Source organism: Lemur catta, chromosome 17 (genome assembly GCF_020740605.2).
Source record: "Lemur catta isolate mLemCat1 chromosome 17, mLemCat1.pri, whole genome shotgun sequence".
Lineage (NCBI taxonomy): Eukaryota > Metazoa > Chordata > Mammalia > Primates > Lemuridae > Lemur > Lemur catta.
Genome location: NC_059144.1, coordinates 6,063,477 through 6,084,620, shown reverse-complemented (window position 1 = coordinate 6,084,620; position 21,144 = coordinate 6,063,477). Strand labels below are relative to the sequence as shown.

Genomic DNA, 21,144 nt, shown 5'->3' with positions numbered 1-21,144 from the left:
CAGAGTGCACTATGCTGGCTGTTTCCAGTTGCAGTATGGTTTGTGAAATTTCTTTGTGCCCCCTGGGCTAGCAATATAGTCAGGTGTGTACCACTCAACAAGGTGTGGGCAAAACCTGCAGTGGGTGATGGGGGTGGCCACACACCACCGGTTTCACAACCCTAACCTAGAGGTGAAACTCACCTGCAAAGGTAGTTAGGGTTAGGCCACGCAGGATATCCACACCCAGAATATATTCCTTCATGGGGGACACACACGCAGTATAAGGCCTAGGAGCCAAACGCCCTATCCCCAGTGGAATAGTAACTTGCTCAACTTTAATGGTTCTCCTGCCATAACCTGCCATAGGCCACTTGTCCAGTAAACCACTCAGGGTTTTCATAGATTAGGGAGCAGTCAGCTCCCGTGCTCACCAAGGCTAGAACCTGCTGTACATTTGTAGGGGACCAATAAATAGCAAGTTCCACATGCGGGCTCCAGTCATCTGGGGTCCCCTCTAACTGGACACCTTGGCCTAACCTCTAATCCATATCAAAGAGAGGGGCCTCGACCATAAAATCTTGCAGCCGCACATTACGGATCTCTTTGGTGGGCATCTCAGTTCCCCCCTTCTTGGGTCATTTTGTGAATCACTGGTGGGGAGCCAGCTGATTCCACAGGGCCAGCAATACTTCATTAGGCTGTCTATCTATTTTTTCTTTACCTACTCCTACTAGTATGAGGTCTAGCCATATCTAGGTTTGAGGCACCTTCTGGGCCCCTTGTACTGACTTCTTCTGCAGGGGACCCTGAGTTCATGGGCCCTTCTTGGGTCCTTATAGCATATGCACTTGACCCTTCCCCCCTTTCCATCTTTTAGCATCTCCCAAAGCTGCCATAGCAGTGGTGACCTCATGTATTTGCTTCCCCACATAGGGGCGAGCACAGCTGCCAATGAACTAAATGAACCGGGGGAAGATGTGGCTGGGATTAGGTCGCGCATGCGTGTGGTGAAGCACTCCTCATCAGGCCCCACCAGTTGCTTATCATAAAAATGGCTTGGAACATCCCTAATTCTCAAAAAATCTGAACTAAGTCCTTGTATGAGGTCCACTTACTCGTGGTTTCGGGTAGTTCACCAGGGTCATCCCATACCGTGTATGTGGCAGCCATGAGCCATTCAAGCAAGGAGTGGTCACCCCTACCTCGGTGGCTACTTGTCTGTAGCCTCTGCCTCAAGGAAGGATGTATAGTTATGGATGCCAATTGTTCCATTTCCCTTGGGGAACACAGGACACTATCCGCCCCTTTGTCCCATAAATGTAACAACCAGGCAGGCACGGTTTCCCCAGGGCGTCGTCTGCACTGCTTCCTCAGTTCTTGCAGCTCCACGGGTGTGTAAGTGGAGTATGAGGTATGTTCTGTTACCATGGGTGTGCCCTGCGTGACCCCCTGGGGTCCCATAGGTTGTTCATGCTCCACTCTCGGTTTCATAACTGGGCAGGCACTCAGCAAGGTAGGAGTCCCACCCTCAGTCTCGTGCATGCTTGGAGTTTCATCGGCATCCTCAGCCAGAGCAGTCATTAGCTCCTTCTCCAAAGCCTGTACCCAGGCTTCCAAATTTTCTTCTGTCACCTGTAATTCTCTTACCTGGGCTTCTCACCACAGGGTATCTTCATGTTGCTCACAGAGGACTGTAAGGAAGAGCCAGCCCACCTGACCAGCCACTGCTCACTCCTTAGGCTGCAATGACTCTTCCAAGGCCCACAAGGCCTTTTCCAAGGTGGCAGGTGTACACTCTACCTGCTCCCACTCCGTGGCAGGGGCCCACAGCATGAGGACTGCTGCCACTGGGTACCACAAGCCCATGGGAGGCCACATATCCTCCCCTACTGAGGTGGAGGGGACACTTAGCCCAGCTGAATCCTGCCAACTATGCCAAATATGGACCGAGAGTTCCACAGCCAGCGAGGGTACTGGAGGGGGTCCTGGGAGTTGAAAGAAGAGATGAGCAGCAGCAGGTAGATGAGACATACTCTTTATTGTCAGGATGATGCCGTGGCAGTGAGAATATGGTAACATGCCCAAGTGAAGGGGTGATCACATGGGTCTTACATAAGAGGTGACATCATAGTTACATAAGCGTGGTGACTCATGCCTTACCAGAAGGCTGTCGAAAAACACGCTGGCAGTCATCATGGTATGGCCCAAGAAACCTATTGCCTATACGAATGGGTTTCCCCTTACACCAAGTAAACTCGCCTGGCCTCCTGGGTGCCAGGCCCCTTTAGGAATTCAGTAGAGGAGCTTTGGACCAGCCAGCTTTCAACAGGTTGTAGTGATATGTCTCACATAAACACACTCAGAACAGTCCAGGAGCTGCTGCCAGGAATGCCAGGGTTGGGGTGGGGGGTTGCAGAGCCTAGTTTTCTTGAGAAAACCATTTACATGACTGTTGTGAAGACTGATGAAGACAGAGAGTTGGCAGAGAAGACGCTCCAGAGGTGCTGGGTCTGTGTGCTCAGCCCACCGCCCTCAGACTCACCCGCCCGGTGTGTCAAGAGCTGGTGGGGGAGGTGCTCGGAGCCATGGGGCAGCAGCTGCCTGGGGCCTCTACCCCAGGGGCTGACCCACAGGCTGCCTGTGCCTCCTTCAGTCAGATGTCTGCCAGCTTGACGGTGCCCCTCCCCAGCCACCACACTGCTCACAACCCCCCCAGTCCCCTGAGCCCAGCAGGAATCTTCCTCCTGTGGGAAGTAGCTTCTGACTCCTCCAGTCTTGTTCTGAGCTCCTGTTGCTCTTAGAGTCTAACATTTGAGTCTTCTCGAATTACTGGGCAAAGCTGAAGTTTGCCTTCACATTCAGTCTTTGCTTGATGGACAGGCACTCACTGAGGGTTATCATCTGGCCCAGGGCCTGTTCCCAGGGGCTCACACCTGTCAGAAGAAACACACAGCAGTGCTTGGTAGGAAGTCCCTGGTGCCAAGGGAGCCCAGAGGAGGGCCCCTGGCCCAGATAGAGCTGGGAGAGTCTGGGAAGATGACCCAGAGCAGCAGCACTTGAGCTGAATTTTGAAAGCTGAATGGGATTTAGTTAAGTCTGTTCCAGTCAGACTAGCCAGAGTTCCAAAGGCCCCCTGTGTGCTTAGCCATAGAGACATAAACAGGAGTGAAAATTGTCAGCAATATGTGTGGGGCAAAGGGTACTTGGAGAAAGGGAGTGAAGATTGTGGTTCTAAAGTTAGATTTGTGACACACACATGCACACAGGATATGATTAACCATCTGTGGGAAAAGTCAGGGTGTGTGTTCATATAGGATATAGAGGTAGGGAGCATTGGGTGCTCCCACCGGGTAAATCTTGGGGTACTCTCAGGGAGATAGGCCTGCATGTGATTACAATTTAAAAAGCAGGAACCTGATCAACTGAATGAAAGCATGGAGGGAAGTTCTATGACAAAAGGGAGTCGGTTCACATGAAGCATAGGAGAGAGAAGCCCCACAGAGCCAGAGGTCGTCCTGCTTGGGGAAAGGACAGTGGCTTTTGAGTGTGACAGTCATACTGTCAAAGGTGTCTGAGGAATGGGAGCAAGAATCTGGGGCCTCTGTCTCCATCTCAGTCTCCTGCCTCTACTCCTTTTGTAGTTGCCACATCATTTGCTTCTCTTGTAAATAGGCTTTCGTCACATACAGGGACCTTGGCCACCCACTTCCCTTCAGATGTCCCCGTAACTCTACAGAAGATGAGACAGTAATTCTTTTCAGCCATAAGTATTTAGAAAGAGAGGTGTGATATCAACCATAAACTACAGAAAATGTGTAAAAAACCAGTTACCTGAAGGCACTGGAAAGGGACCAAAAGCAAACAAACTGGAGGTTGGTTGACACTTGAAAGAAAGTAGTAGTACAGGTAAGTTTCCCATTCTGCAGCTCCTCACCTGAAGGCAAGCCTTAGTCAGTCCTGGGGGTGGCAGAAACTTTGACAGAAACCCATAGTCCTACTAGCTGGGTAGTAGGACTCTCCTCTGTCAGAGGACAGAGTTTGGGACAACCACAGAATCTGGAAAGTGACAAGAGAAATTCCAGAAAGACATACTTATGGCTGAAAGACAGCCAGAAGATGAGCCCAAATTCTGGGTATGAATCTGCCCAGGTTTCTGGCTGACCCCACCTATGCATGAGTGGGGCAGACTACAAGCAGCCATGCTACACCAAAAAGGATTAGATCTGGGATTTCAGCTGCTGCCCATGACAGAGAGACAGTTTCAAGTTTGATTTTAGCCAAATTAACTGCCCTCTCAAAAAAATAAGTACTCCTGAGAAGAATGTAACAGAATCCAGAGTCTCTACGACATATCATTCACAATGTCCAGGATATAATCAAAAATTCCTAAACATACAAATGAAGATGTAGTGTAACTTGACCATACTCAAGGGAAAAAGCAATCATGGAAACAGATCCTGAGATGACCCAGATGTTGGAATTAACAGATAAGGATTTTAAAGTTGCTGTTAATACCTAAGCTTAAGGATGTGAAGGAAAATGTATTCATAATAATGAAAAAAAAAAAAATAAGAAAACCTCAGCAAGTAAAAAGAACCAGATGGAAATTCTAAAACTTAAAACTGCCATATCTGAAATTGAAAATCCACCAGATGGGCTTAATAGCAGATTGGAAATGATAAAAGACTTGGCTAAGAATACTCAAAGTCCTATTTGGCTGACCTGGCTAAGGTTTCCAGGTAATATCTGATTCCTTTCTGAGAGCGAGTGGAATTTTCCACTGCAGTGTCATAGCTGAGGGTGGTGATTAGAATTTGTTAGAAAGAAAGAATTACATATGGATTATTTCAGTAAAGTGTAACAAACTAATAAGATGTTCATTATTTGTGAAGCTTTCAGAATAATAGGTCTTAATTAAGCCCTAAAAGAGATAATAGAGTTTTTTCATTTCCAGCCAAATGGGTCCAAGTAATCAAGCCGTCTTGGGCCTAGAGAAAGCACTAGAGCTTATCTCTCCCTGCTGGGGTAAACTTTTGGAGAACAGGCACCCTCAGACTTTCCTGCTCTTTCTGGCAAAGCAAACATCTGCCCCTTCACTGTCCCAAGACTTGAACATTCTTTCTGTCCAGAACCATTTGAGGCATCAGCTGGTCAGGGTAGGGAGTGGCCTGGCTGAAGGGAGGACCAGATCTGAGAGGCCAGTCAGCCCCTCAGTTTTCACAGATCTTGCATCTCCAATCCTGAGCCAGGATTTCTGGGATGTCCTGTTCAAAGGCCCCTGAGCCCTCTAGAATGACCCCAGACTTACCCAATGCAGAGGGCCACAAGTCCACTTCTGGCCCTGGCCATGCTCTCCCAGGAATGCAGGTCCCCAGGCAGCTTGCCCTTTGGGGGTCCCTCCAAGCATTCTGGCCCCAGAGCCAAGGCTTTCCCCGTGATCTCACTGTCAAGCAAGGGATCATGACCTCATGGACTCCTTCTCTATGTTTTTAGTCTTTGCTGGGGGAGAGTGGAAGAGAGTGACTACAGACTACATCCCAGTAGGAGTCAGGCACCATTGTGAGCTTTATGTGCCTGAGCTCCTGTGGTTTCCTTAACAACCCTTGGGGGTAAGGACAATCGTACTTAATTCACAGGTGAAGAAACAGGTTTATTGTGGGTCACATGACTTCCCCAAGGCCACAAAGAGCCTCCCATGGGTGACAGAGCTGGACTCAGACCCAGGTTTGTGTGGTCCCAGAACCTCCACCCGGCATGCGGGGGCTCAACGTGCTATACCGGAACTCAGGGTGCCGCCCCACCCAGAGACATCTCTATTAGCAGCTTCACAACAACACCTGCATTTTGTAGGAACAAAATGTTGGTCTGGACCAAAAGCATTTGTCTCCAGATGAAAATTCTAAGATAGGAATTCCTGAGTACCATTTTTTCATAATTTGGCCATGGAATGTTCCCTTCCTCTTTTCCTCTGTCCCCTGGTCCAGCCTCCCCCAGTTCTGGAATTGGGTTTCCCACCAGCCAAGCCAAGCAGGGACCATGTCGTCTTCATTCACTGCTTCACCTGCAGTGCTGGCAGGTACTCAGTGAGGACTGGTGGATAAAGAAATGTTTAACAGACCCCAGTCCAAACTGGCCAGGTGTGTAAGGCCAGATGCCAACACCATCCTGACCATGCAAAAAAGGCCAATGGGGCCAACAACCTTGACTTGCCAGGTCCCCCGTGAGGTCTGCAGCTGGCTTGTTTCTGAGAACACGGTCCCTCCCTGCAGGCACGTGCTCTCAGCACCTGCTGGGTGTAAGTTAGGACTTAACTCTGATCTTGTGTCTTTCTGATTCATACAGGGAAGGAGCGGCTTGCTGCTTGCCTTGGAGTTACTGTTGAGAAGGCTGCCCAGTTTTTGGCGAGTTTTTTGCGGAAGTATAAGAAAATCAAGGACTTTGCCCAAGCAACTGTTGCCCAGTGTCAGCAGACAGGTGAGCCGGCTGCAGCCAGAGCCTCTGCTCCCTCCTACTACTAGTGCCTGCCGTGGCCACATGGCCACGGCTCCTGGCTCTGCAGGTGGGTGGGTGGCCAGGTGGGTGGCGAACAGACGGGTAAGTGGTGTGTGGATGGGTAGGGCTGGGTTGCTGGGGTGGTGAGGTGCTGGGTGAGTCATCACAGGCTCCTGCCTGTGAGGAGGGGCAGGGGCTAGGATCCACTGGAAACAACAAAATGAACAAGCTTGAGTTGATATATGATAGATGCACAGGTGGGTAAAAATAGATAAAATCTTGCACCTAAAAATGGAGAACATATATTCTTATGACAATCATATGGTGTATTTACAAATTATCACCACAATTTGGTAACAAAGGAAACGCAAACAAATTTCAAAGAATATCCAATAGAACATATTCTGTGACCACAGTGTCACAGAAAGGTAGTTTTATATACTATATCTCCGTGTGTGTGGCCATCCATCCATCTGCCTAATTGGAAATTCACTGCACTCCTAAGTAATTTAGGATAAAAAACAGAAAATGACAAAAATTTTAGAAATAAATGACAAGAAAGTGTACCATCAAAAACTGTGGGGCTTGGCCAAGCTGATGCTTCACTTAGAAGTAAAGGATAGTTTAAAAGAGTATTTTTAAAAGATAGAGAAAAATTTGTGGACATAAATTAGTTGTAGTCAACACGAAATGAGAAACTTGGAACAGAGCAGCAGAGTAAATTAAATAAAGAAGAAGGAAGGAAATCAATGGAAGAGCAGAAATTAATGAAATAAACAACAAAAAAGAGGATTAATAATAGGTACAGAGAGAGCACCCACCAAACCCAACCCTCACTAGGCAGTGAAAAGTAAAAACCAACTGGAGAACCAGCTTCTGCAGGACCCACAGTCCCAGACATTCCCTGGGATGTGGGCAGGGCCTGCAGGGCAGCCTGCGGCAATCCCTCTTCCAGTCTGTCCCCTGACTCCTTGGTGACTGTTCACTCTGGAGCCGGGCACCCCCACACAAGCTCCTCCCTGGCCTGACTGCAGTTGGGAGCGTGGACGGTCTGCGCCGCTGGCCCACATGAGCAGGAAAGGGATCCCCTGGCCCTGCTGCTCCCGCAGCCCCCATTCCACTTGTGTGTGGAGCATGAGAAAGCTGCTAATCACTAATCGTTTCCAGCCTTGGGGCCTGCTGGCCAGCGCGGGCCTCCACCCGCCCCACAAGCCAGGACCTTCTCCTGGACCCAGGAGCCCCACACTGAGCAAAAGCAAAAATATTGTCACTTGTGAAGTGTTAAAATAGCGACAGCACCCAGTGTGGAGTGTTTATGGAGCCAGGATCTTCTCATACACTGTGGATGGAAATATACTCAGAATGCATTCATTTGTGTAGCACCAACTGTATGCCAGGTGTGATTTTAAATGCTTTCCATAAATTAACTCATGTAGTACTCACTGCAGCTCTAAGAAATGGCTACTATTGTCTCCATTTTACAGAAGAAGAGAATGAGTCACTGAGAGGTTAGGTAGCTTCCCAAATCCACCCAGCTAATAAGTGGGGGCCCAGATGCACCCCCCGGGCAGCTCAGCACCAGAGCCCGTGCCTCCGTTCCTTGTACTTAACTTTCCTGAAGGGACGTGGGGTGTTATGTATCCAAACAAGAAGTATGCATGCCCTTTGGCCCAGCAATTACACTTCTGGGCAGATACTGCAGCAAACATTAGACAATCATTGAATTTCTCCACAAATGTTTGCTGGGCACCTCCCGTGTGTCAGGAACTGTGCTGATGCCAGAGACCCAGCTCCTGGCTCTCCTGGAGCTCACAGTCCATCGTGGGATGCTGGGAAGCCACGAGCAAGCAAGTGTATTCATGACACTTGACATGACAAGTCCATGACAGAAAAATTGCATCCTCGGTGTGAAAGGAACTAACAGGCCACCAAGGCAGAGAGCAACGGGGGACACCAGGAGCAGCCGCCAGCCTCAGGGGACCTAAGCTGGGACAGGACAGGCCAGGAGAGCCTGCAGGGCCAGTGTGGGCATGTAGGGGAGGCCAGAGGACAGGCAGGGCCAGGCAAGCCCAGGCAAGCGCAGGCTGCGCACGGAAGGAGCCTGGCATTCGTCCTTCAGAAACGATTCTGGTAATGATGTAGGAAAGAGACTGAGGGTAGAGGCTGCAGTCAGAGCCATCGCTTGGGAACTGTCTGGAAGTGACGCAGGTGTTAGCTCAGTGGTGGTGTGTGTGGGCAGGTCGGGCAGAGCCCTCAGGCAGTGCCCTCCACACCACACTGGGCCTTCTCCGGGATGGATGACGGCTGGCATGGCGCTGACTTTGTCAAGCTTGGCGAAAGCAAGATGCAGCCAACCAGGACTGCTGTCTCAGCTCCAGCTTCTCCACCACGTGCTTTTCCATGCCTGGTGGTGGCAGAGGGGCCACCAGTTTTGGAATCTAGGTAAGGGGAAGTTGAGTTGGCGGCTTGTTATGCCATTTCCGAGCCACTGCTGGTATTCCTGTGCACACTGCCTCCCTGTGTGCGGTGGAGGGTGCATGCTGTCGCAGCACAGGAGTGGCTTCCAGGAGCACTGCTTCCACTCCAGGCAGCAACACGGAGTGCAGGGCTGGAAGGCGTCTCTCAGGATGAGCAGGAGCTGGGGTCACAGCACTGGGAGCAGCAGGTGGAGAAGAAACACTTGAAATGCTTGGAATGGGGGACTTCCGCTTCGGCCACAATGGAGTCACAGGCTTCAGATTTTGCTCCCACCATAAACAACTGGAAAACTGGGCAAAATATAGGAAGCAGCTGTTTCCTGACACTAGATAGCGGACAGCATAGTGCTCTGGACTCTGAGAGCAGAGGAGCGAGCGAGATGAGTCCTGTATACCCTGTGTCTGGAGCCTCAGGTCACAGTGCGGGAGAGGAGACCCCGCTGACAGCAAGGCTCTTGCTGAGCAGAGCAAACACAGGGTGGGACTGGGGAGGCAGAGGCAGCGGGATTTTGCAAGGAGAGTATCAGAGAGAAGGGAGCTCTGTGGAGAGAGCGCTCCATACATCAAAGGGCTCCCTTGTGTCTGAGTACTAAGACATACACAAACACAGAGGGAAACTCCACAGGACTAAGCAGAGTAACTGCTGGGGAGCAGCGCGCTGCACGGTTTCAAAGTGCATGTAGGCTGGGAGATGTTTGAGTTCTGGCCATTCGGAGTGGAGAGTCCTTGTTGGACATCTGGAACATTCAGTAGAGACCTCAGAAGGGTCACACCTAGAGGTAGGTCTAAACTAGCCTTAAAGGCTGCTCTAAACCCACCCTAGCAAAGCTTAAAAACAGACCTCAAAAGGATTGGGATGATCAGCTAGTAACTGAAGCCTGCCAAGACACTTTTGAAAGGAAGACAGCAAACCCCAGCATTGAACAACCTAAAGTCACAATACCCAGCGTCGGTCAGAAATCGATAGACAGATGAAGCTGCAGGAACAGAGAGGGATCATGTCGGAAGCCCAGGCTCCCCTGTTCTCACTGCAGTCACTCTCAGGAGGCTTGGTACATTGCCTGGTATGTGATGGGTACTCAATACCTGTCATTTTGTGACTTTTTGGGGGAGGGGGAAGGGTCTTACTCTGTATGTAGCAGCCATAGTAGCTCTTTTTTTCTTTTTGTATTTTCCTTAGGATTCTCTACCTAGATGATCACATCACCTGAAAAGGTTTTTAAGTTTCACTTTCCCTTTCCAGTATAAATGGACTTTATATTAATATCTTGCCTTATTGCTGTGGTTAGTACCTCCAGTACAATGTTAAATGGAATTGGTGAGAACAGACATCCTTGTCTTGGTCTTAAAAAGGAAGTTTTCAGTCTTTCAGTCTTGATGTCATTAATTATGACATCAATAATATGTTTTTTAAATTTGTATTTTATTTGTTTATTGTTTTTAGAGACAGAGTCTTGCTCTGTTGCCCAGGCTGGAGTGCAGTGGTTAGATCGTAGCTCACCGAAGCCTTGAACTCCTGGGCTCAAGTGATCCTCCCACCTCAGCCTCCTGAGTACTTGGAACTACAGGCGTGTACCACCACACCTGGCTAATTTTTTTAAATTATTTGTAAAGACAGGGGTTTCACTGTGTTGCCCAGGCTGATCTCAAACTCCTGACCTCAAGTGATTCTCCCACCTTGGCCTCCCAAAGTGCTGGTGTCACAGGCGTGCCACCACTCTGGACCAATGCTTGTCACTTTTATGATTATTATATATGTAGGAAAATCTTCCAATCCTCAGACATGTAAAATCACAAGTGGAACATTTATTTCTCACCAATACCTAGTTAAAACAGAAATCCTCACTGGTCAGGAATATACTCAACAAATGCAGATTGTTGGTGTTCATTTTCTTAGAGCCCCCAAATTGTGTATGCTTCAGGTATGCACAGGTCCCACAAGACTTGGCTCTGTCCCGTGTAGAGAGGTGGACTCTCGAAGACGTCCAGCCCTCCTTGCAGGGAGCGTGGGTGAATGCCTTGCTCCTCCAGTCCAGCTGCCACACAGCCCAGAGTTACTGCTGTGCCCAAGTCCCACATGTGGCTTTGAACAACTTTAATAGTAGAAAAACTGCCATCCCTCACCCTAGGTCAGATCTAAGTGCAGCTTGAAGTCAGAACAGTGCAGAAACGTGCCTCCTAGCCAGCAGCCCACTGCAGACCCCCACTTTCCTACCACGTGGGGCCCCAGCAATGGGCCAGGAGGCCATGCCTGAGGCTCAGAGCCAACGCTGGGCAGGATATCCCTCTGGAGCTCTAGTCCTGACCCAGGGGGAGCCACACCCACTGCACTGCCTGTTCATTTCCATCTCTCATCTGCCTTTCCTTTGTGGGACGCAGGCTACGTGGTGTCCCTCATGGGCAGAAGGAGAGCCCTGCCAAGGATCTGTGCACGTGACCAGCAATTCCGGGCACAAGCAGAGCGACAGGCCGTGAACTTCGTGGTGCAAGGTATGGGCTCTTGCTCACCTGTTGCCTGCCGGCCCCTTGCCCCAGAGTTCTGGATTGGGTATTTCCTGTCCTAGCAAGCCTTAGCCCTTCCTCCAGGAGCTCCATGGCTGTCGCCTGTCCTGCCCCATGGGTTCTGTCAGGAGGCACCAGTGAATGGCACCTGCAGGTGGCAGGTGCTCAAGGTGTGATCTTTATAATTAGGATGTTTCCTGCAAGAGCCGGCCAAGGCAGTGCTCTTCCCCACATGCACAGGTGGGAGATTGAGGCTTCAGGAGCTCAGCAAGCACTAGAGCCAGACCTGGAGCTCCGTCCTGTGTTGTGCTCCGGGGTCCCCCAGCAGTGAGAGGTGGCTGGTCGAGGGAGGACGTGGTGTCTGCCTCCTCAGTTGTCTTCAGCCACTGTGTTCAAGTGGCTCAGAACCAGCAGGCTCTGTGTGGCAGTGCCACGAGAGCTGCAGTGACGGGCTCCAGGCGCCCCACCACGGGGCCCTGAAACAGCCCTTTGTGCCCACAGGCTCGGCTGCCGACCTCTGCAAGATGGCCATGGTCCACATCTTCACCGCAGTGGCTGCCTCCCCAACCTTGACCGCCAGGTCTGTGCCAGGCGACCTTTTCCAGGCATGGGGAGGAGGTGGCTGCGGGGTGAGGGGACTGCACTGGCCCCACAACTTCCTGCCTGTGGGATCTGGATTCTGACTGCTTGGCAGCCTTGAGCAAAGGAACTCTGGGAGCCTGAGCCCCTCGAGCTGCAGAGCCCCAGGGGCCCCTCAAGACAGGTAGCACCATCCCCCAGCCTGAGGCACAGATGAGGCCTCTCAAGACAGAAATGCCACCTCCCCTGGGGCCTTCTTGCTGGGGTGTCTGTACTTCCCACGGGGCACCCCGCGAGGCTGCCCACCCCAGCCGCAGGTGGACACCACAGCTCCTTGGACTCCAAACCACCCCTACTCCCCAGCCCTGTTGCTGCCACCAGTGCCAGACAGTGTAGAGACATTCAGGTCCTGCTGCCACAGCCCCAACCCAAAACCAACACTCAGATATCCCTCAATGGTGGGGGCTCCCCCAGGATGCCCAGGGCCACAGCTCTCTCATGTCTCAGTCTCTGCCTCAGTTATTCACCCTGGGTTGCATACCCAGGGGGGACAAGGAGCCCTGGCCCCAGCAGGCTCCTCCCAGCTGACATTGGCCCGGCATTGGCTGCAGCCCAGATGCCTCCTCCTCCTGGGGGGCTGGGTTCTCCTCAAGAAGCCCAGGAGCCCTTCCAAGAAGTGACTCTGTCAGACCTTGCTTTCTCCCACCCAGCCCCATCCTAAGGGCGCTCAGGCTGCTCATGGCAGTCCTGCGGGGCCTCTGCAGATGCTCTTCCCAGGTCGGTCAGCAGCTTTTCTAGATCATAAAATGTGACATGGTTTTCACTGGCCCCCATACCACAGCCCCCACGGCACCCTGCCTTTGGGGTGTGGGGGCCTGTTTGTGCATGGCCATCCCTTTCCATCTGAACTTACAACTTTTTCTTGGCTTCTGATATTATTTTACATTCTCAAAGTATGATTTTTTTTTCTTCTCAGATATATTTCATCTCTCTTTTGAAAACTATCTCCTTTATGTCTTCAAATATTTCCTCCCATTCATTCTGACTTTTGAGCCTATGTTCCTTTGGTGATCAGCAACGTTGTACACACTTGTACCAGGCAAAGGCCCTGCCTGAGGCCTGTGAGCGGCACCTAGTGAAGGAACAGGGAGGAGACGTCCGCAAGCCACAGACCCCTGTGGCCCTCCGCATTGACATCCTTCCAGGGACTTCCTCTGTCCACAGTCACCTTAACCTCCAGGGAGGAGCAGTCCCTGGGCTGTCACCCAGGGCCCTGGGAAGGAGGCTGCCTGAGGCCCCAAGCTGTCCTTAGTGGCCCCCCTGGTACCTGCCCTAGGCTCTGGGGACAACTCCAACCTCTGCAATAACTGAGGGGATTAAAAGCGTTGCTCTCAGTTTCTCCTGCCATGTGCTGCCTTCCCCAACATGCACACACATGCACACATGCCAATGCCATGCAGCTTCTAGTGGCCCCTGGGTTTTCTCATGGTTTTCTGATTATTTCCTGAAATCCACACGTCCTGCAGGCGAATTATAGTTTCTCACAGGAGATGAGCAGCCTGTGCTAGTTTCTGCTAGGCAGGAATTGAAAGCCAAACGGTTGTTCTGCATCTAAGATTCTGCAAGTCTACAAAAGTCAATTCATTTTCAGTTTGTGTGGAATTATTATTTTTTAAATGACCTGCAATCCTGCAGACAGGTTTCATGGAATCTATAAAAGAAGTTGGTCCCTGAAGACTTGGGTCTCTCCTTGCTGGTGACTGAGTCCTGCTGGGAGCTGAGCACACACAGTCTTGCTCAGGGGTCGAATGGCCACCGGCCATCTTTCTATCATCAGCCCTCTGCGTCCTTAGGAAACACTTCTCCTGGCAAAATGTACTGTGATGTCTCAGAAAGCAAAGCACACTCACATGGCACTTCACCCTCTATGTTTTGTGACTATAACTTGTTCTTCCAGAAGTGACTTGGAAGGTTTTGGACAGAGGAAGGGGCAGGGCAGGCCACGTGTGGGCCGCATCTTTGCCTGAAGAAAGGAGTGTGAGTGAGACGCAGTTACTGAGGCACCCAGTGCCCTAGGGCCTCATCAAGCCACCCAAGGGCCTGAGGGGGGCGGGGCCACAGGACAGTCCCCGTTCACCCGTTCACCACCCACAGTCCCTGGGACAGGAACATGGCGTCCATTCGTGCCTCTCGGTCCAGATCCTAAAAAAACCAGAAAGGTCAGGTCCAGAGCAGGCCAGTGGTCAGCGTTTGCAGGCCTGTGTGCCAGGAAGCTCAGATCTCCTCCTGTTTCTTCTGATGGGGGCCCTGTATGAAAAGGCCTTTCTGGGTTTCAGAACATGTCAGAGCTGGAAGGACGCTTCAGAGACCTTTGACTCCCACACTTGTGTGTAGAGAAGGGAAAACTGAGGCACGGAGCCCAGTGCGACTTGTCCAAGTTCATGCACAGCCTGGCCAGCACCAGTTCCACTGGGAGCCGCAGCACTCCCTTCCCAGGCGTTTTGGTGGGGATTTGGGGTGGGGCTGCCACATGCTTACTCCCAGGACAAATACACAAAGGGGACAGGAGAGCTGGGGGTGCCCTTGGACAGCATGCCCTAGAGGGAGATGAGCTGATCTGGAATATTCCCCCATGGGAGCAAGGAACTCAGTCAGGCTGTCTAGATGCAGCACACAGTGGCTTTGTGGGCCAACCCCCCTCAGGAGCAGGGATGGGAAGTTACACGAGCAATGAGCTCCAGTCTGGAAGACAACAGGGTCCAAGGCCCTGGATCCTCTGCCCCCACACTGGGACGACTGTTTCTCCTTGTTGCCTGTGCCCCACTTTCCAATTCGAGACATGGTCATGTCTGAGTGGCTGTGAGAGTGACGTGTAAGTGACTAACAATCGCACCTATTCTTAGGTTCCTGCCACACCAGCAGCTCACAAGTTCACAATGGAATTTCAAGAAGTGTGAAAACTATTTCTGCTAAATCTGGAAAAAGCTACAAATACATTTTCTGAGGTGTCCATCATTTGAAAAGTAAGTTCTCTTGGGAGCCAAAGACTCTGCCAGAGGCCTTGAAGTTAGTTTAAGAAAGTGTGTGCTGGCCATGCACAGTGGCTCACATCTGTAATCCTCACCCTGGGAGGCTGAGGCAGGAGGATCACTTGAGCCCAGGAATCTGAGGTTGCTGTGAGCTATGATGACGCCACGGCACTCTAGCCTGGATGATAGAGTGAGACTCTGTCTCAAAAAAAAAAAAAAAAAGCACATGCTGATGCTGCCGGCCTGGTCTCCACCAGCTCCCGCCCCATCTGACTTTGGAAGGGCAGTGCCCACAGCTCTGGCCACAGGCTACACACAAAGCCTGCAGCAGAGGGTATGAGCACCACTACTCCATAGTCTGGGCCCCGAGTGAGGTCCTGCGGACGCCCACCCTTCAGGATGTGCACTTGGCCACTAGGGGCACAGGCCCAGCTATAGCAGCTTGGACTCCAGAGGTGGATTTTCTCCCATCATGAGAAGCCCAGAGCACAGTGGTTGCTGACTTTGTTTCAGAGGTTCAGAGCAGCAAGACCAAAGTCCCTCTGGCTCCCTGGCCCCTTCCTTCTCGGTGGCGTGATGGAGGTAGCGGCTCCAGCCATCATAACACCTTTCAGGCAAAAGGAGAAAGTAATGATGGTCAAAAGAGCACCTTTTCCTTCAGAGTAGAAGAGGGGGAGAAAAAAAGAGCACCTGCCCCTGGCTACTTCAGCCCTTCACAGAGCCTTTCTGGAGTGGAGGGGTATATACCTCCTGGGCCACGCCCTGAGGGAGAGCCTGGGAAGTGTTGTCTGTAGCTGGGGCACAGCTCCATCTCCACTCCACCCGGCAGCAAAGGGGCCGACAGGAAGAAAGAGAGGAAGAGCGGATTGGAGCAGGCCACCTTAAATCTCTGCTGCAGAGTCCACTCTTATGCTGAAAGTGCTAACATGAGCCATGTCTGTCTCTACACTGGGGTTGGAAGAGCTGCTCCCACATCCCAGCCAGGGTTCACCATCACGTACCCAAGATGAGTGCCCAGTGAGGCCTGCCACACTTCCCCTGTGCAACCAGCAGGGGCAACAAGGATCCGACATGACTCCTGCCCTCAAAGACCCAGTGTAGGAAACAGAGCCAAGGCCACACAGAGGACAAGTACATGAGAACCCTCCACAGCCTCCAGCCTTCTGCAGGCTGCAGGCCCTCGTGACCACCCTGTGAGTTTATACAGCAGGTTCCCTCCCTGAGTGTACGGGCGAGCCATCTTCATCCTCCTTGCAGGAGGGGCTGGCACCAGGTCTGGGGTCCACAGCCCTCGGCAGTGGCCTCACGTCCATGGAAATGCTCAGGCATCATCTGCTCATGAGCCAATTCGACCCTACCTTCCAAAGAGCATGTGAAGTCGCAGCGGGCCGGTCACATTCAGCCCATAGCATGTGCTATGTGGCCGGTCATGTTCCTGTGGCTCTGTCCCTCTGTGCACACATGTGCACCTGCACTTGAATCTGTAAGCCCTGCCCAAGAGCCCCTTGCCCCTGGCAGTGCCTTTCACCTGAATCTCCCCCCACACTCAGTTCCCACTTTCTCTCCCTACTGATGCCCCAGGAGGGGCCCTGGGGGAATCCATGAAGGACCGCTGGAGAAGGGTGGGTCTGTTCCTGGGACCATCAGGGAGTGCTCCCCAGGACAAAGCAGCCCTGCAGACCTGGCATCCAGTGCAGGAACTCACTGGGCTCAGGAAACCATGATGGCATTCACAAGGTTCAGCCCTAGGGCCCAGGGCCACGCAGAGGGGAGGGCAGGTCTTGGGGGCTGGGGGCTGTAGCCACCTGTCCCAGCTGTCTGGGCAGCCTCCATGTGAAGACCTGTTTCCAGGAAAAAGCGCATGTCCGGTCACGACCAGGTCATTCCAAATGCCCACTGTGGTCTTGGAGGGAGGACTAAGAGGATATTTCGTTTTGCCCTTTCAAATTTTGATGTCTTTTCCAAATTTTATTCAGTATTTATTTCCTTAAATAAATTTTAAAAAGAGCATTGCCCCTCCCATCACCTTTCTCTAAGCTGGTATTCAGTAAGGCATGGGTGCTCCCAGCTTCCCCAGGGTCCCCACATTCCAGAATTATCTCCCCACCCCACAGCAGACCCATGCCTCCCCAGAGTCCATGTCAGAGCCCCGTCCCCTATAACAATTCAAGGGGCTCTCTTCTTGCACCCACCAGACTTTTCAGATCATAAAGTGCTCCCTGGGGTGGGGTGGACAAGAGGCCACCCAGCCCCTCTCACTGGGCCTGCCACCTGCCACCCGCTCTCCAGAGTCATTTCTGGCCTGGGCCTTTTCCTTCTCCTCCCGCCTTTCTCCCAGTGCCCCTGGAAGCTGGCTTGGTGACAGTGGGTGACCGTGGGCAGCAGTGCCCACAGGCTGGGTCTTCCCCACAGCCCCCAAAGCTACATCCTCTCAGACACCCAGTGCCAGAACCACCTTGGCGGATGGGCCCCCATGTCTGCATGTGACCCTGAGTCCCCACACCCCCAGGCCTGGCCTCCCAGGGTGACTTGACTCCCTCCTCCCTTCAGGTTGGTTGCCCAGATTCATGATGAGCTGCTGTTTGAAGTGGAAGACTCACAGGTCCCCGTGTTTGCAGGTGAGCCCAGGTTCTTTCGTGAGTAGGTAAGAGGAGATTCGACATCTGGTGGGGACACCTCAGGGAAGCATCTCCTCTGTCTGCCCCTTCACGGCCCTTCCCTTGGCTCCTGCTGCCTGGCACCCAGACTCTGGCAGGCTGAGAGGAGCCTGGCTGTGGGGACATTTGGAATGCCCAGGTGGGCTCCATCCCGGGCCAGCGCTCCTCAAAGAGCACCATGTGCTCCAGAGCACATGTGGCGCTCCAGAGGGTGGTGTAGATGTCTAGGCGGTTCTAGAGAGCCTGCGGTTCTAGAGAGAAAGGGACTGGGCCGTGGGCCACCCAGGCAGACTGGGGCCAGGCTGTGGAGCCAGCAGGGGTGTTTTTGCTGGGGGTGGGGTTGGGTCACTGTGACCCCAGGCTCAGTGCAGGCTCCAGGCCAGGTCCCACCCTGTCCCCCACACCAGCCCTCTCTGCTGAGCCACTGTGCCCATGGATGTGCTCAGGGAGTGTCACCACAGGTGTCAGCCAAAGGGTTTCTTTGAAGCCAGTGACCACTTTCTCCTTAGGGAGGGCCAGGACCCCCAACACCCAGTCTCTGGCCCCCTGGAGGCTGTGATTCTGGCCTCACTGGTAAGGTGGTGAGACCAGGTGCCCACATGGCCCAGCGCCCTTGGCTCCCAGCCGGATCTGTAAGTGGGCCAGCTTGGAGCGTGCGCAAGCCTCCGCCCCCCCCACCGCCCCGTGACAGCACTGTGCCATCCTGGCCCCACCCCGCTTAGGGTCTATCCCTGTAAGGTGGGGTGTGGGGCTCTGATCCTTGGCATCCACTCAGCCCAGCTCCTTCCTAGAGCTCAGCTGCTTGAAAACTGCCCAGCAGCCCCTTTGGAAGTAGCTAGAAAACAAACCCATTTTGTATGACCATTTGACAAGTATAACGTGTACTCAGCAGCAGGTTAAAAAGGCAGGCAGCACCCCGAGCCTGGCTCTGCAAACAGCACTGGGGCCAAGGACTGTGGGGCCAGGTGAGCCAGATGTCAGCAGAGCCTGTGCCAGCTCTTAAGGGCTGGCTGGTCAGGACAGCCTGCCAGGCAGTGAGCAGCTGCGGCTTCTCTGCATGGACACTGGCTGCAGCAGTCCCACCCACCCTGGGTGAGGAAGCTGCAGGGAGTGCCCTGGCTGAGCGCAGGCCCAGCTCCGTCACCCACTGCCCCTCTCTGGGGGTCCCACTTCCCTGCACACCAGTGTGGCCCAGCCACCGTGAGGGGGGCCAAGGACCCAGCACAGACCATGCTCCCCATAGGAAGCTTCTGGACAGCCCTGCAGCTCCCAGGGTGGCCCCGGCCCCCCTGCAGGGCTCCCCACATGTACACAGGGCCATCTGCCCACCCCTGCAGCCACGATGACCAGCTCCCAGCCCACCTGCCACCTTGCACTGCACAGAGGAGGAAACTGAGGCCTGCAGAGCTCAGGGTCCCTGGCCCTTGGGCAGCTGCTGGCCCTGCCTAGGCACCCCAGGGACCAGGGACCAGTTCCCCAGAGAGGTCCCTGGCTCCACAGGGGCCCGAAAACAAAGTGACATCTGGCCATTGCTTGCGTGTTTCTATCACAATCTTTGTGCTGAGGTGTCAAATAACATAGAAGGGCAGAATGAAATATTCATGTTTATTAAAGGAGCACGAAGGAACTCTGAGAAACACTGAGCTAGTGGATGCCAACCCTCCCCCAGCTCAGGCTGTCCCTTTCACAGGGCTCTGAGCTCTACTGCCCCAAGTGACCCAGGCCCCCACAACGGGGCCAACCCACCAGCAACACGAAGCCACCCTCACGGGCTTGACGTTACATCAACCTTCACCCAGAAGTGGAGGATCCCAGGGCCTCCTGTGTGCCGAGGCAGTTCTGGCCAGCAGGGGCTGCCCTGTCCAGCTCCCTCTGCCCAACCCCAGAGCCTCTAGACAGAGTTGGCTTGGCACCCGCCCCACCCTGCCTGGCCAGCCCCAGCTGGGATTGAGGCTGAGGGGTGAGCGGTGAGGGCCAGTGCAGTGTGGTGGGCCAGGCCAGGGAGAGGGACTGCAGGGGGGCCGAGGCCTCTGCAAGCGACATCCTGGGCCGTGGACATGGCCAGGGGGAACTGGAACGAGGCTCAGGGCCAGGGGGCGCTCCAGAGGCTGCTGTGGGCACAGAGGCCCCCACAACTGGTCCAAGTGACAGTGTGGACACGTGAAACACCTAGGGAGTGGGGGGCCAGGCAGGACTCTGGCTGGAAGGTCCCCAAGGCCAGGAGACCAGCAGGGCCTTTGCACTCTCTCTGTGTTCCAGCTCTTGTCCGGGAAACGATGGAGTCCTTGCAGCAGGTGCGGGCACTGGAGCTGCAGCTGCAGGTGAGGGGGACACTTAGCCCAGCCAGGCCTCCCCAGAGCCTGCCCTAGGTGGGTGCAGCTTGCGGAAGAGCAGGAACGCAGGGACGGAAGGTGCAGCCCAGCCCTGCCGAGTGGTCGCTGCTCCCCAGGTGGCTTGGCTGTCTGTCTGGGGAGAGGCCCCGATGGGTGCCCTCAGCTGCCCCCACCAGCCAGGGATCCTCCTCCAGCCATGGCCACCCAGCCTCTGGCCAAGCCCACCTTCTCTGCGGCTCACCCTTACTGGGGATGTGGGCACTGGGGCCCCCACCTGCCCCAGGGGTACCCCCAGGGTATGCCCAGCCCCCGCACCTGGGTAGTCTCCTCTCAAGGCAGCTCTGGTTTGGGTCCTCACCAGGAAAGACTTTTGGGCCACTGGGTACAGGCTCCCTGGGCAGGGGGACAATGGGGGGAAAACCAACAGGTCAGAGTCCCCAAGGCCCACTGGTGATTTGGTGGGCTCAAGCAGCAGCCCTTTCACCCCACCAGGGAGGGGACTCCTGCCCTCTGGGGCAGAGTCCAGACAAGCCCGGCCTGTGGCAGGGAGACACGTGGGAGCTGGGTGGCCCCTGGACACCCCCACCCCCGACCACCAGCAGGAGCCCTTCGGGACAGGATGCAGGCGGCTGTGGGGACAGGGGCTGCAGCTGGGGCCTGGTCCCGCCCTTCCTGGCAAGAGGGAGCTGTTGAGGTTTAGTCCAGGGCCCTGGGCAAGAGCCCACTCAGGATCAAGGTCTCCAGGGGGGCTCTCTTGCCCAGCACCTCTAAGAGACACCAATGGCCCCAAAGGCAGGGCCCTCAGGTGGTAAGCAGGGGTCACCCCAGGACACACCTCACCCACCCAAGGGCACCTTGCCTGGCCTACTCACTGGCACAGAGGCCCTGCTAGGTCAGGAGATCTCAGCTGAGGTCGAGGCCTCGTGGCTGTGGTGTGAGCCTGTCTAGCTGGGCGAGTGTGCGCGTGTGTGTGCACGTGTGCCTGTGGCTGTCTAATCATGGGTCTTTGGGGGTGTGCCTCTGCGCATGTGGGCCTGGGAGGTGGCAGGGCACGGCTGGCCCAGGCCAGGGGCTCACCGCTGGCTGCCACCCG

General features: G+C 53.9%; 1 protein-coding gene across 5 annotated transcripts in view; it reads left to right on the top strand.

Moving 5' to 3' along the window:
* POLN (DNA polymerase nu) overlaps positions 1-21,144 on the top strand; it is a 181,332-nt gene that overhangs the window by 159,858 nt on the left and 330 nt on the right. The window contains exons 21-26 of one of the 5 annotated variants that reach the window (XR_006729413.1): positions 6,325-6,456; positions 11,331-11,441; positions 11,955-12,033; positions 14,936-15,055; positions 17,612-17,679; positions 19,978-19,997. Coding sequence is in view for 3 of the 5 variants with exons in the window: in XM_045528185.1 (XP_045384141.1) it covers positions 6,325-6,456; positions 11,331-11,441; positions 11,955-12,033; positions 17,612-17,679; positions 19,978-20,087 (500 nt within the window). In the remaining 2 variants the exon portion in view is untranslated. Of the gene's footprint in view, positions 1-6,324; positions 6,457-11,330; positions 11,442-11,954; positions 12,034-14,935; positions 15,056-17,611; positions 17,680-19,977; positions 20,088-21,144 lie in introns of those variants that run through there. The other 4 variants (XR_006729414.1, XM_045528184.1, XM_045528185.1 and 1 more) reach the window with 4 other exon arrangements.